Source organism: Odontesthes bonariensis, chromosome 15 (assembly GCF_027942865.1).
Source record: "Odontesthes bonariensis isolate fOdoBon6 chromosome 15, fOdoBon6.hap1, whole genome shotgun sequence".
Taxonomy (NCBI): Eukaryota; Metazoa; Chordata; class Actinopteri; order Atheriniformes; family Atherinopsidae; genus Odontesthes; species Odontesthes bonariensis.
In genome coordinates this window covers 8,394,720-8,408,973 of record NC_134520.1, presented here as the reverse complement: position 1 = coordinate 8,408,973, position 14,254 = coordinate 8,394,720, and the positions used below count along the sequence as shown (strand labels likewise).

The following is a 14,254-nucleotide window of genomic DNA, read 5'->3' as shown; positions in this document are numbered from 1 at the left end:
CCATCCATCCATTCATCCATCCATCCATCCATCCATCCATCCATCCATCCATCCATCCATCCATCCATCCATTTTCCATACCCACCTAAGGGAGGCTGGAGCCTATCCCAGCTGTCATTGGGTGAGCACAGGGTACATAAGATTGTGCCATTAAATAAATGTTCCTATTCCACTGTTCTATCTGTAGCCCCTTTCACACTGCCGAATAACCCGCGTTTAATTCGCGAATTTAGCGTGTCCGCTGTTGTGTTCACACTGCCGACCCGGGCTGCCGCGTCAACTCGACTCGCCTTTCGACCCGCGTCGGACCCTAGTCTTTTTGCCGAGCCGAGTTTGATGTGAACACAATCGACGCGGGTCGGACGTGGGCGTGACGTGAGGAGTTTAAAAGACAGAATGGACAGCTGATTCAGAACAACAGCGACAGGTGAGGACAAGTTTTACTCTGTTTTAGCCTACATCAAGTTGGAGACATTTTTTAATATGGCCAACTGGTGAGACAAGGAGGTCCGCGAGCTCCTCAGCCCCCGAGCAGAGGACGTTATTTTCCGCCACATTTCGGGGACGGTGAAAGATGGACCTCTGCTGGAAGGGCTGGCGAGAAAGATGGGAGAGCGCGGTTTCCCACGCAGCAAGACGCACCGTAAAGTAACATCTCCATGAACTGCATTGCAAAAATGAGTTCTCAAGGTGTCCCGCCATCGTTTGTTTGAAAAATTTGATGCAGACAGGTGTATTTCACCCTACCTCCGACGCATGGCTTGTGCCTACGTCATTGTACACGCCCAGCATTTTATGTGTTTCGTGTGACGCTCTGCCACTAGGCAACGCCCCCTGAACTCGGCTTCAGGCGACACGGGTCACCCTGACACGCCAAGCGTTCACATTGCTCGACGCGGGTCGAAGGTGCAATTTGGACCCGCTAAGGTAGTGGGTCGCAGTGTGAAAGGGGCTTATGATAATTAGCTGCAGCGTCAGCTCTTTGTCTCACAAGCAGATTTCCTAAAAAAAAAAAAAAAAGCCAAGCTTAGACTACAAGGGCTTTATTAGGGACAGGCCTTTACTTATTTTTTTATCAATAGTATTAGTATGATTTGTTAAGTTGAACTTTTGTGAGAGATTGCACCGTGTGCTCTGAAGTTAGTAAATAAAGTAGCGAACAGGCTAAAACAATACTAGCTTGATAAGCTTCTACTACACATGCACCATATCAAACTCAGATCACATCTTTTTTTTTTCTTTGCTGTCAGATCTCATCTTAATATAACTATAGTTATATTTGGCATCTGTTTTTAGCAGGGCCTTTTATTGTAAAAAGATGTGTGTGCATATCAGATGCAGCAGCATGATGGTTTCATTCAGATTGAAAGACTCACACGACACAATTGTGCAATTATGTCAAATAATATAACAGAAATGTTAAAAAAAATCACAATTGTTGAATTGTTTTATTAATAGTATAAAACTGAAAATATTCATCTTTGGCATGCACATTGTAATGATAGGTATACACTTTTTTTTCCCTTTTCACTTGCTCTGGGGATCATGTTTTATTTACTCAAGTCAGTTCCACCCCAGCTTTTAATGACTTTCAATGGAATCACGGTTTTCATTTGAGAAAATATAACATATAACATAAATACAACATTATTATAACTGCCCCCATACACCCCCGTTTTGTTTAACACAACAAAGCTTGGTTGATCTAATTTTCTTTTATGACATCCCAAAAAAATGAATGTAAGAATTAAAACCCCACAAGTGAGACATCAATCACAGTCATTCATAAAACATGTAACACTGACTGAAAAGCACTGCATGTACTGGCACGCTTATATGAATTCTTATGGGGATACGTGATGTTATGAGTAAACTGACTCTAGAAAGAATTCTGTATATACCTTATTGATTTTCTGCAAAATACACTACAGGTGACAAATATTGAATGTGCTATGTGGCTCTCTCCACCAGTCTTAAGGGCATGTCTGAGTGAAGTTGTGAAGATCATTTGCGTTAATTTAACCAGTGATTTAATGAGTGCTGTTGTTTTAACAGATTGAGGAAGCAATGTTATGTCTATTATGTCTGAATTTATTTGATTTATTTTTCTTTTGTGAACGCAGCGCATGTATTTCTTATAGCTTTATACATACATTGTACATGGTATTCAAATAGAAACTGAATTTACTCATCAGATTTGTAAAAGAATCATTCATTCATGATTTTATTCATGTACTATTCTAGCTGGAAAAAAAATACTTTAATAAACTTCACGGTTATGGTAGTATTATCAAAATAATCTTTTCCTAAGCACTTTATCCTGACCTGGTTGGAAAATTTCATGAGATTAAGGAAGGATGGTAGAAGAAATATTTTCTTAGGGATTTAGGAGAAGACATTCATGCAGATTAATGTAATCGAGCATTGATTTGAAAGTTGACACCGAAAGGAATTATGGGATGGAATTCCCTTATCTCTAAAGGAGATAAAGGAATTCTCAAGAGCACATAAGCCGTTTTCATTAGAATTTAGAGAATTCCAACATCTGCCTGAATCTTAGATACTAGACATTTTACCAAGTTAGGAACCTTCCTTATCAAAAAAAAAAAAAAAAAAAGACTATTCGACCTGACCCCAAGGAAATGTACTCGTGTTGATTGTTTGTGACTCACAGTTCCGCTGCTCTGATTCACCACAAGACGGTAAAAATGCATGATTATTAAATTTCACTTTATTGGAACAACTTGGAAAAGCTCAAACACTTAAAATCTTTGCAGAAGTAATGCCAAGGAGGAAGATATCCAACAAGTTTGATTAAAAACTTGTGGTGGTCGCAGGTGATTAGCGGCAGGGTACGCTAGGCAGCTGCAACACAGACGTTTTGCTCAGCGTAACTCAAAGAAAACATGTTCACCACGAACGTTTGCCACTGTTTGAGACAGTTTATAAAGTAACTAGACAATCTTTGATTGAATGCACCTCAGCTCTCGGGGGCCCCCTAGTGGCTCGGGGCTCCAAGCAGTTGCCCTACCTTGCCTGTTGACAAGGTGCGCCTCTGCCCATGACAATTCCTCCCTGCTTCTCCAAATGGAGAGTGTTCTGACCATCTACTCGCTGCCCACTGCAGGTAAGGTACTAACTACTCATTAAGTATGTCACACGACACCGCCCTTCTTCAAAATCCCTGAATGATGAAAATATGATAAATTTGACATGTCCGATGACAAACAGGGTTCTTGCCTTTCTAAATGCTGTATTTAATACTTATTTTTTTCATGTGCAGTTGTCTTTTAATGCTTTAAATAGAAAACCACTGAACAGTGATTTCACTATTTCACTTTAAATGGGTTGTTTGCACTTTTACTACGGTCCCTAACTCCATCAGCTCATAACTCTTAAATGGAGCAAGGTTTTTCAGTAGCTGTCAGCTGAAGCAGAGTAACAGCCCATGTGTAACATCAGGACAGATCTCTCCTGTACGCTACAAGTGTGCAAATGAACGGCTCTGACAGTCCGCACTGATGATGATGATCATCAGCCTAAAAGAGTGCCGGAGTAACATCGAGCCGGGTGCACATCCAGCAGCTGGTGCTGCCGCGGCGGCGGCGTCGCAATTCAGAAGCAGAGGACCCGACCATCTGAAGCGAGGAGGGGGTTGTCAGCTAAGCTGCTTAGAGCCCCGCAGACAGGCCTGCGACTGAAGAGGCGCGAAGAAGAGACGATCTCATGACATCAGCAAAACATGGCATGTAAGAGGACGCGTTGTTCGGTACCACTGGCATCCACCGAACTGGATCAAGCCCTTTGAAGGTGCGTATCTTGCAGTTTCAGTGGAGGTCCTCTTCTCAGTTCTACGCGGCTTACAAAATGTAGCCAAAAGGCTGTGGCCCAGTTATGTTAGCAAGCTATATGGCGATGCCAATTTTGTGCTGGTGGGTGGACCGTTTAATCGTACTGGTATTAAACGCCCTGGTTTTAATGTGAGCAGCTCGCTTGTTTTCGGGTGGGAAAACAAGCGAGCGTTGAGTTTGGGGCTTGACAGACATTAGCTCCACCTCTTGTTCTGCGTCCATGGATGCGTCTTGTTGCTGGAGCCGGTCTCAACCTGCTCTGCAGCCCCTTTGTCAAAATTGACCTTCATGCCTTCAGCGTTCCCTAAAATGTTAGTGGCTGAGGCATTTTACAACCGAATGTTTCTTTTATATTATAAATACTGTATAAACATTTCTGACTTAGCCTACTCAGAATCAGAAACAGTTTTATTGCCAAGTAGGTTCACACATGCAAGGAATTTGTTGTGGTGTACTGTTGCAATATTCTGACGTAGAATGTCAATATGGTGTCCAAGTCATTTCAAATACATGAAACTGAACAATAAAAACAATTTAGAGATCCAAAACAACCCTAATATGAAGTAAAACACCTGTTTCTGTGATAACAGGCTGCAAAACCTAAAAAAAAATAATAATTCCAATATTAAACCCCATTACATTAAATTACTGTGCGTAGAACACTTATTTTCTCAACACCTCCACACTGGACCACCCAACAAACCACAGCAATGGATTATAATGCATTAGGACCAGACACTAACAACTGCTGTTTTTTTGTCACCACATACTCCTTACATTGATCTCAAAATTGATTTATAAATGCTGTGTAGATTTTCACTGTAATCTATGTGCTTAAATCCATTGCAACTGTTTTTTCTTTTCTTACACTTGGTTCTTGGTAAACTGAGGTGTTGTTAAAATCTTTGTAGTGTTTATAACATTTTTTCCAATCAAAGTGCAAGTTCCTGTTGGTAAATATGGAATGGGACTGCCACAACATTTCATTAAAGGGATAGTTCGCCTCTTTTGACATGAAGTTGTATGACATCCCATATTAGCAATATCATTTATTAAATTTGACTTACCCCCCGCTGCGTCCTGTGAGCCGAGTTCCAGCCTCGTTTTGGCGTTGACGAAGGTAGTCCGGCTAGTTGGCTGGGGCCACAAAAATAAAGCGTTTTGCTTCTCAAAATATCTGTTCAAAAGAGTAATACATTTGCATCACAAAATCGTTCAACAGAAAAAGTCAGACCTCACAATCGCTTGGCGCTATCTTCTCTCTCCCTTCGTATCACTATGTAAACCATGCAGACCAAAGTGCAGACTGAGCAGTCCCCTGCTTCCGAGCAGCAAACACCGTAACGGGTGCGGCTGTCGGCAGGTGGCTGCACGCATTGATATGAAGGGAAAGAAAATAGCGCCAAGCGATTGTGAGGTTTGACTTTTTCTGTTGAACGATTTTGTGATGCAAATGTATTACTCTTTTGAACGCATAGTGTTTTGAGAAGCAAAATGCTTTATTTTTGTGGCCCCAGCCAGCTAGCCGGACTACCTTCATCAACGCCAAAACGATGCTGGAACTCGGCTCACAGGACACAGCGGGGGGTAAGTCATATTTAATAAATGATATTGCTAATATGGGATGTCATACAGCTTCATGTCAAAAGAGGTGAACTATCCCTTTAAGTTAGGAATAACTGCAGGCATCTCAGTCGTTATTGCCAATATGAGAAAGCAAGGTGGTTGTAACATTTTGCCCTTTTCTGGGTTCGTCATGTTGGTGTATCAAAAATTCAGTAGGCAAGTTTGATTTTAAAAATTAAATCCATCCAATATTTTCTTATTTTTTACTTCCAGTCATTCTGATGAACTATTCTCTCCTGCAGGAATGTTCACCCTCACAGAAGTAGCCTCGCTGAACGACATCCAACCAACTTATAGAATCCTGAAACCATGGTGGGATGTCTTCATGGATTATCTTGGTATTGTCATGCTGATGTTGGCCATATTTTCTGGAACCATGCAGTTAACTAAGGACCAAGTTGTTTGTCTTCCCATCTTGGAACAAACTACGGAGGGAGCCGGCAGCTTCCTGGGAACCCAACCACCCGAGCCAGCTGATGGTTTATGGAACAAAGAGAGCGCGATTGGGGAACAAGCTGCTCCCCTGATGGCAAAAAAGCCTCCTGACAGCATCATCCCTACAATTCACTCAACAGAGTCACCTGTTTTTGAGCAGCCCGAGCCTACAGGCGTCAGGACTAAGCTGGATTTTCAGCAGTATGTTTTTGTCAACCAGATGTGCTACCACGTTGCTCTTCCTTGGTATTCTAAGTATTTCCCGTATCTTGCTCTAATTCACACTATTGTGTTGATGGTCAGTAGCAACTTCTGGTTCAAATACCCAAAGACAAGTTCCAAAATCGAACATTTTGTTTCCATACTTGGAAAATGTTTTGAATCACCTTGGACTACCAAAGCACTGTCTGAGACTGCATGTGAGGACTCAGAAGAGAACAAGCAGAGACTGGCTGGGGCTTCCTCTCTCCTGAAACATCTGTCCACAAGCAGCGAGGAGGGCAGTCCCAACCAGTCCGCTCCAGCGTTGACCAAATCGGGGATGGCCTTTTCTGCTGAAAAGCTTGTAAGTGAAGTTCCGTCTATGACTATACTGGACAAGAAAGATGGCGAGCAGGCGAAGGCCCTGTTTGAAAAAGTTCGGAAATTCCGTGCCCATGTGGAAGACAGTGATTTGATTTACAGACTGTATGCCATTCAGACAGTCATCAAAACTGTGAAATTTATTTTGATCCTGTGCTATACAATGACATTCGTGGCATCTATAGATTTTGACCATGTGTGTGAACCTGAAATTAAGCATTTGACTGGATATGCTAAATTCCATTGTACGCATAACATGGCTTTTATGTTAAAGAAACTCCTTGTCAGTTATATTTCTCTCATATGCGTTTATGGCATTATCTGCATTTACACACTGTTCTGGCTGTTTCGGCGACCACTTAAGGAGTATTCCTTTGAAAAAGTCAGAGAGGAGAGCAGCTTCAGTGACATTCCTGATGTTAAGAATGATTTTGCATTCCTCCTCCACATGGTTGATCAGTATGACCAACTGTATTCAAAGCGTTTTGGGGTTTTTCTCTCTGAGGTGAGTGAGAACAAACTTCGAGAGATCAGTTTAAATCACGAGTGGACATTTGAGAAGCTGCGGCAGCACGTAACACGCAATCCTCAAGATAAGCTGGAACTTCATCTTTTCATGCTGTCTGGTGTGCCAGATGCTGTGTTCGATCTCACTGACTTGGAAATCCTGAAATTGGAATTAATCCCAGAGGCCAGGATCACAGCTAAGATCTCCCAAATGATCAATCTCCAGGAGCTGCACTTCTACCACTGTCCTGCCAAAGTTGAGCAGACTGCTTTCATTTTTCTCTGTGATCACCTTCGGTGCCTTCATGTCAAATTCACAGATGTTGCTGAGATTCCTAGTTGGGTATACTTGTTGAAAAGTTTACGCGAGTTGTACTTGGTCGGTAACCTGAACTCTGAAAACAACAAACTAATCGGACTTGAGTCTCTGCGAGATCTCAGGCACTTAAAGATTTTACATCTTAAAAGCAACCTCACAAAGATTCCGACAAACATCACAGATCTGTCTCCACATTTGATCAGACTGGTTATTCATAATGATGGTACAAAGCTCTTAGTGCTCAATAGTTTGAAGAAAATGATCAATCTTGCCGAACTCGAGCTTCATAACTGTGAGCTGGAGCGAATACCCCATGCCATCTTCAGTTTGAATAATCTTCAGGAACTTGATCTAAAATCCAACAACATGCGTACCATTGAAGAAGTTATCAGCTTTCAACACCTCAAAAGACTAACTTGTCTCAAACTTTGGTATAATAAGATCATCACCATTCCACTGTCTATCAGTCATGTCAAAAACCTGGAGTCGCTCTATCTCTCACATAACAAGCTGGAATCTCTGCCCTCACCGTTATTTACCCTTCTCAAGTTGAGATACCTTGATGTTAGCCATAACTCCATAGTGGTAATACCGCCGGAGGTAGGCTTTCTGCAGAATCTCCAACATTTTGCCATTACAGGTAACAAAGTCGAGATAGTTCCCAAGCAACTGTTCAAGTGCTCCAAGCTAAGGACATTATGTTTTGGACACAACTGCATTTCTTCCATTCCTGAGAAAATTGGCAACCTCTCACAGCTCACACACCTGGAGTTGAAGGGAAACTGTCTGGATCGTCTCCCGTCTCAGCTTGGCCAGTGCATACTCCTTCGCAGGAGCTGCCTGGTGGTGGAGGATCACCTCTTTGACTCACTACCCATTGAAGTCAAAGAAAGCATGAATCAGGAAGCTAGTGTTTTTGGAAATGGGTGTAAATGTCTCAGTGATGGACGGTTGTAACACAGCATGATGTCCATTTCATTTTGGGTCTTTTTTTTTTAAAGCATATCATGAATAGAAATTGTAGTTCAGATTGAGTACACCTTGTAGTTTAGCACAGCATATACATGCTTGGTATTATTAAGGAGAAACTTGGGGTAAACCACAGAGAGTATTCTCGCTTGTGTCATATCATATTTTGTTCTCATTTTTTTTTTAGTTCATGAGAGTTTGTAGAACTCTAATCACACTGAGATTTCTTTATCGTTTGTATGCACACATCTTTAGTGAATCGAGAAATTCATAATCTTGAAACTGCACATTTTTATTGTTAACATTTAATTTAGATTTATTCTGGTTAACTAAGATAGAACTTATTAGTGAATTGATAGTTAAATGAGTAGGTTGTTAATTTGGTAATTTCACTCACAAACATATGTTTGACCATTAAATATAAAGCTACAATTGGAAAACATTTAGCTTAGCATAGCATTAGCTTGTATACAGGGGAAATTACTTGAATGGCTTTGTCAATGGACAAAATAAAAATCTGCCAAAACTTTTAAATATTTTTTTAAGAAACACTTATGTCTTGTTTATGTAAAAATACCAAAGTGTTTTTCTCCTGCTTACAATGTGTATGCAAAGCTCAGCTAACCTGCTAACCGTAGCTTCTTATTTAGCATACTTGAACTTGGCATCAATCTTCTCATCGCAGTTTCCAACAGAACAAACAAATAGCCTGTTTTAACTTTCCTATTTGTTATTCTATCCCTAATGGTCAGTACACTTCAATCACAAATAAAGATAAACTTGTTTAGTATGAAGTTTTTATTTGTTTAATGTGCTTTGGGTAGTTTTCTGTTTCTGCTTGTTACAAATTCAAAAGCAACATATCTTTACACGAGCAGTGTTACCCTGATAATTGACAGACCTCAGCACTGTAACAATTTTATCAAGCACTTAATTGCTAATTTTACAATAAAACTATAATGATACAATCTGTGATATAATAAATAGAATAAAATGCTGTGAGCATTTTTTCCCTTTTTTATTTTTTCAGTGAACTTGCCCTTCAGAAAGGTGTTACTGGATGACCACAAGCAGCGGAGGTATCCTTAATAAACCCATATCTTCCTTTTTCATTTATTTTTCATGTTGTTTACCAATAATTTCCCATAAACCCTTCTTTTCTATTGAGTATTCAGGCATGCCAGTATTTTTTAATCATTTAATGTGTTCAGGAAAACACAGACACATTTAATTAGCTTTGTCTTTGACTATATGTCCAGTAATGCTTTAATCTTGTAAACAATATATTTATTATGTATTTTGTGTTTGTGTACGTGTTTTTTGACTGCACAGCACTTTGTAAGCCTGTTTTTAAAATGTGCTATATGAATAAAAGTATTATTATACTCTTTACTTGTTATCTCTATTAGTCAATGCAGACAATAATAATAAAGCAAATTTGATTGTAGTTATTTTTGCGTCAAACATAAATTTTTTAGTTAATCTATATAATTATACAGTTGAACCTTGATATCTGAAATAACAGGTTGTTTTAAATTGTAAAATGTAATTTAATTGATCTTTTTCTAAGCTAGAAAGTCAAGTATTTTCTTAACGCCAAATACATAAGTAACTCCTTAAATGTGATTCAGCAGGCCCCTGAATAGCTGAACTTTTTCAGTGTATGTATGTCATAATACACACACAAACACACATGTGTGTGTGTCTATGTATATATATATATCTATGTGTATATATATATAAATATATATATATATATATATATATACACATATGTACTCCAAACAAGATTACAGCTGCAGGTTTAGCATGCTGCCGGTAGGCCGCCTTTCAAGTATCTGAGAATGTACTAGACTCTCTCAGTGACATGGTATCAAAATGACTGCTAAACTAGAAATTAACCTTCAACTAAAACCTAAAAAGTATGTTGTAACATGCATGTATTATGAAAGGGAGTTGAAGATGTGGCAGGAGAGATGTCAGATGAACAAATGCGTTATGTTATGTTTCCCTCTAGTGGAAATTAATTGTCATTGTACTTGTTTAATGGCAGAAAACCTCTGTTTTGGATCCTATACCATACAGTACATTATATTAATGGTAATGAATAAATATAATTGTTCAATATTACAGAGCATTAGTCCCCATATCTGCAGACTAATATAACTGTCACAAATCTGAGTCATTTGAGATATTATGATAATAAAAATGTTCTATGATTACTTTCACATATTTTTTCTTTGTGCACTTTGCATCAACTTTGTGTGTAAAGCATTATATAAACTGATTTTAGAAAATGTGAAAGTGTCTGTCTACCTTTATCCACTTTGTGCACATTTCAAAAGGAGTCATACAACTCATCATTCACTGCTTTCATAAATGTTTGACTTACAGCCACACAACCATGACTGCATATATGCTCATATGTTAGACATTCACACACTTAAGAATTTTGGGCATTCGAGTCAGCTTGAGCCACATGTTCTTTAGATATGTTACAGAGATGATAAATAGCCCAGATTGGATTATGTCTAAATTCATAGAGTGTGTTGTCAATATTCAGTTCTGCTCTGTCACTATGTACATACATTTGACAATCAAGCACCTTAGGAGAAGATGTGAATTATTTTATGGAAAATATACTACAAGTAGAGGAAAGTGAGGAGATTTTTTAAGGAACATTCAGATGAAGTATGTGTTGGCATTGCTTCATGAAACTTGACCCAGCCTATAAAAATAAATCAACCCCAGTTCCCAATACTAGATTGATCAATTAGTTTTTTACTCTTAAGTTACAATCCAGAAACAACTGGCTGAGGTCCTCCTCTGCTGATATATCTGAATGTATAAACTTGTCATTAAATGAAATCAAAAGGCAAACTTATAAAAATGCAGAGTGTGCAAATGTGTAGAGAATGTCCCATAGATTTATTTTCAGTGAATGAAAGAAAGAATAATAGCCACTGAAAAACAATGTTACAGTTTAATTTTGTATTAAGCTTAATGACACATTTAAAAAACAACAACATTTCTTTAATGAATTGGATGACATGGAATTAGCCAATGACTTTAAAAGTATTTTTGCATGTGTTGAACTGTTTCTGTATTTGTGCCTCCATTTCACCACTAGAGGGGACTCAGTTGTATTTGTCATGCGTAAATTTTTCCGAGCATGCAGACGTGCAAAAAAACCACTTTCACAAATTCCTCGTAAGGAGGGCTGACGTGATCATAGCAGGCTTTATGGCGACCATCGTGCCATTTGGCTCCTCAGCGCTGAACTCGGAGGGGTAAACATGTTTCTTGATAACTCTGGGCACAGCAGCACAGACAGGATGCATGACTTTAAGCCGGCCTGACACCGGGGTTGTTATACGTCTGCCATCAGGTGGATGAAGAAAACGCATGGCCTACAGTCCAGCCTTTATTACTCCCTTGGGATCAAGTAATGGCCTCAGCGCTCGTCACAAACACTTAGTGTGCACCGTCCCTCTTACAAGTCCTGCACCGCCAGCCATATCTGTAAGAAGTGGTCATCCCAGAACATAGAATAGCCATCAGGCTACACTGTGTCCTGGGGACAGAGCTAACATGATGTCAATTTAAAAGGTTGACTGGCTCCTCAGTCTGTGCATCTCAGTCTTGTATGGAGCATACGCTTTGATGCATGGGCTCAGGAAACGAGTTATTGCTTTAACGACCTGCTGTGCAAATGAGCTTTCTGATTTGAGGAAGTGCCGCCTGAGTTTATTGAGGACAATAAGCGCTCATGCTGTAAGCACAAGTGTAACTGCAAGAGAAGTTCATTTGAATTCTAATTGTTATGGCCAATTCAGTTTCCTCCTGGTATTTCTGCTAATAAGACATGAGCATTTATTTCGTCCAAGCGCTGCTGTGCTGGGAATTTTTGGATCCGTATGTGGCCTCCCACTCCGCTGATGACCCGGGGAAAGAGGCAGAATAGCGACAGCACTTTGTGAGCACTTGCACAGCTGATGAGCTGTGATTATGCTTTAATTATTTCTGTGGGGCATTATTTTCTCTCGACGTGAAAAATCCCCCACCCCTCCTCATCCTCTCCCCTACTTGCAAATTAAGACGTTCAGTATTTTGAAAACATTTGGTGATGAAACTCTCTCCACCAAAGTCCACTAATTACTGCACAGCCTCGTGTCAGCACGCATATAAGGCAGCTTTGATGTCTACTACCCGTGATGATAATCAAGGGCATAGATCGTATGTGATTGGTTGTAATTGGGACAAGTTGTTTTAAAAAAAAAAGCTAAAAAAAGGGGGGGAGGGAGGGGGTGCTGCTGCATGACTTTGACGGCTGCTTTGCACAGCCTATGCTGCGAGACACTACCCCCACCCCCGCCTCCCCCCATCCTGTGCCCACGGGGTGAGGAAGCCTTGTCACTTATTAAGGAGGCTGTTGCCATGAAGTGACAGATGTCCTGATGTGATCTGTCTGCATCTTTGGCCTCCATCTGTCTTGTTAGTACACATAGTTAGGGATGGTGTGAGGAGAGAGCTGTTCTTCTTTCATATATGTTAAATGTATTGGAAGCTGTGTTTCTGGGAGCTCAAGCTAGCTCCCCTGGCAATTTCTTGACAACAAGCTCTCAGCTCTTCTTTTCCACCTCCTGTTTTTCAAGGTTTCCCTGGCTCCTCCACCACTACTGCAGGCCCTGATGTTCAGGGTTCACCGCCACTGAACCAAATCTCCATTTTTGCTCTGCTTTGCTCCCTGCTTGGCAGGGAGAGATTACGGGGCTCGGGTCCTAGGGTGCGCATCCCACCCTCTCTCTCTCGTCCTTACACCCTCCCCCTCCTTACCATCCTAGGAGATTCAAATCCTTTTAGCTTCTTCCTCAGGTAAAATTGCCAAGGACCTTGTGAGCCCTAGGTTCCCCTGGAGGTAAAATCTATAATGGAGTTTTGATATGAGCAAGAACAGCCTTGAAAATGGACTTCTTTAACTAGCAAGCTGCCTTGCAGAAGGTCAACAATACTCCAGGTGGACACAACATGCCACAACTGTGCAAGAAAAAGGCAGAACAAAGGAACAGATTTACTCCTAAGAAAGTGACCTGTGGATACTGTGGTATATAAAAAAATGGTAGCTGTGAGTTGCTTTTGTAACATTTTCAAATCAAATTACTAAGTGTCACTTTCAAAATCACCATGAGGACAAACATGAAAACATATCTCTGAACGCTGATCCCTTATTTAGGCTCATAAGCGACTGTATGGTAGAATTAGTCACTTAAGTTCACTGCAAGTGATTGCAAATTAATTCAATTCATGAATAGTTTACATTTGATCAAAATTGGCTTTCTATTTGATTTTAAAACATATTGCTACCTTGACTTAAAGATAGAGGGCACCAAAGGCTCAGTTTTGGCAAGATTGCGGTTGAAACATCAACAAAGATGATGAAGCTCTTTGTGCACTTGATGGTAGTTGTGTATTAAAATTTGATGATAGCTTGCAACCCTTGTTAAAGGTTTAGGCATCGGGTTATTCTTGAAATATCTGAGTTTGAATTAAGCTGTATAATGATACTGAGACTTGTTCTAAAAACTATTGAAAAAAAGTAAGGTTGGGGATAAAATCTATCTTAAATAGATGGCAGGACATACTCATGCAGTGAAAAATGCTTTTTAATAAATATACAACTTAATTATTTAATTTATTCTTTATTTTTTAATGGTTTTTAATGCTTTATCCTGTCCTGTGTATAGAATGTGCCATGTGAATAAATAATGTATTGCTTTAATTTATACTCATAAGGATTCAACTGAAAAATATAAATTGGACAATACAGGAAAGGTTTGGATGAAACGGCTACATGATGTGACAAGACAAGGGAACGATTACACCACATGACAAAGTAATAATATAATATAATATAATATAATATAATATAATATAATATAATATAGTAAAGTATAGATTAGATGAG

The 14,254-nt window shown here is 39.7% G+C and overlaps 1 protein-coding gene across 1 annotated transcript; it reads left to right on the top strand.

Moving 5' to 3' along the window:
* Positions 1 to 3,728: 3,728 nt before the first annotated feature.
* lrrc8db (leucine rich repeat containing 8 VRAC subunit Db) lies at positions 3,729 to 10,528 on the top strand. Its single transcript, XM_075484917.1, has 2 exons — positions 3,729 to 3,810; positions 5,720 to 10,528. Exon 2 carries the CDS (start codon positions 5,722 to 5,724, stop codon positions 8,275 to 8,277), a length of 2,556 nt encoding a protein of 851 aa, XP_075341032.1. The 5' UTR covers positions 3,729 to 3,810; positions 5,720 to 5,721; the 3' UTR covers positions 8,278 to 10,528.
* Positions 10,529 to 14,254: the final 3,726 nt, after the last annotated feature.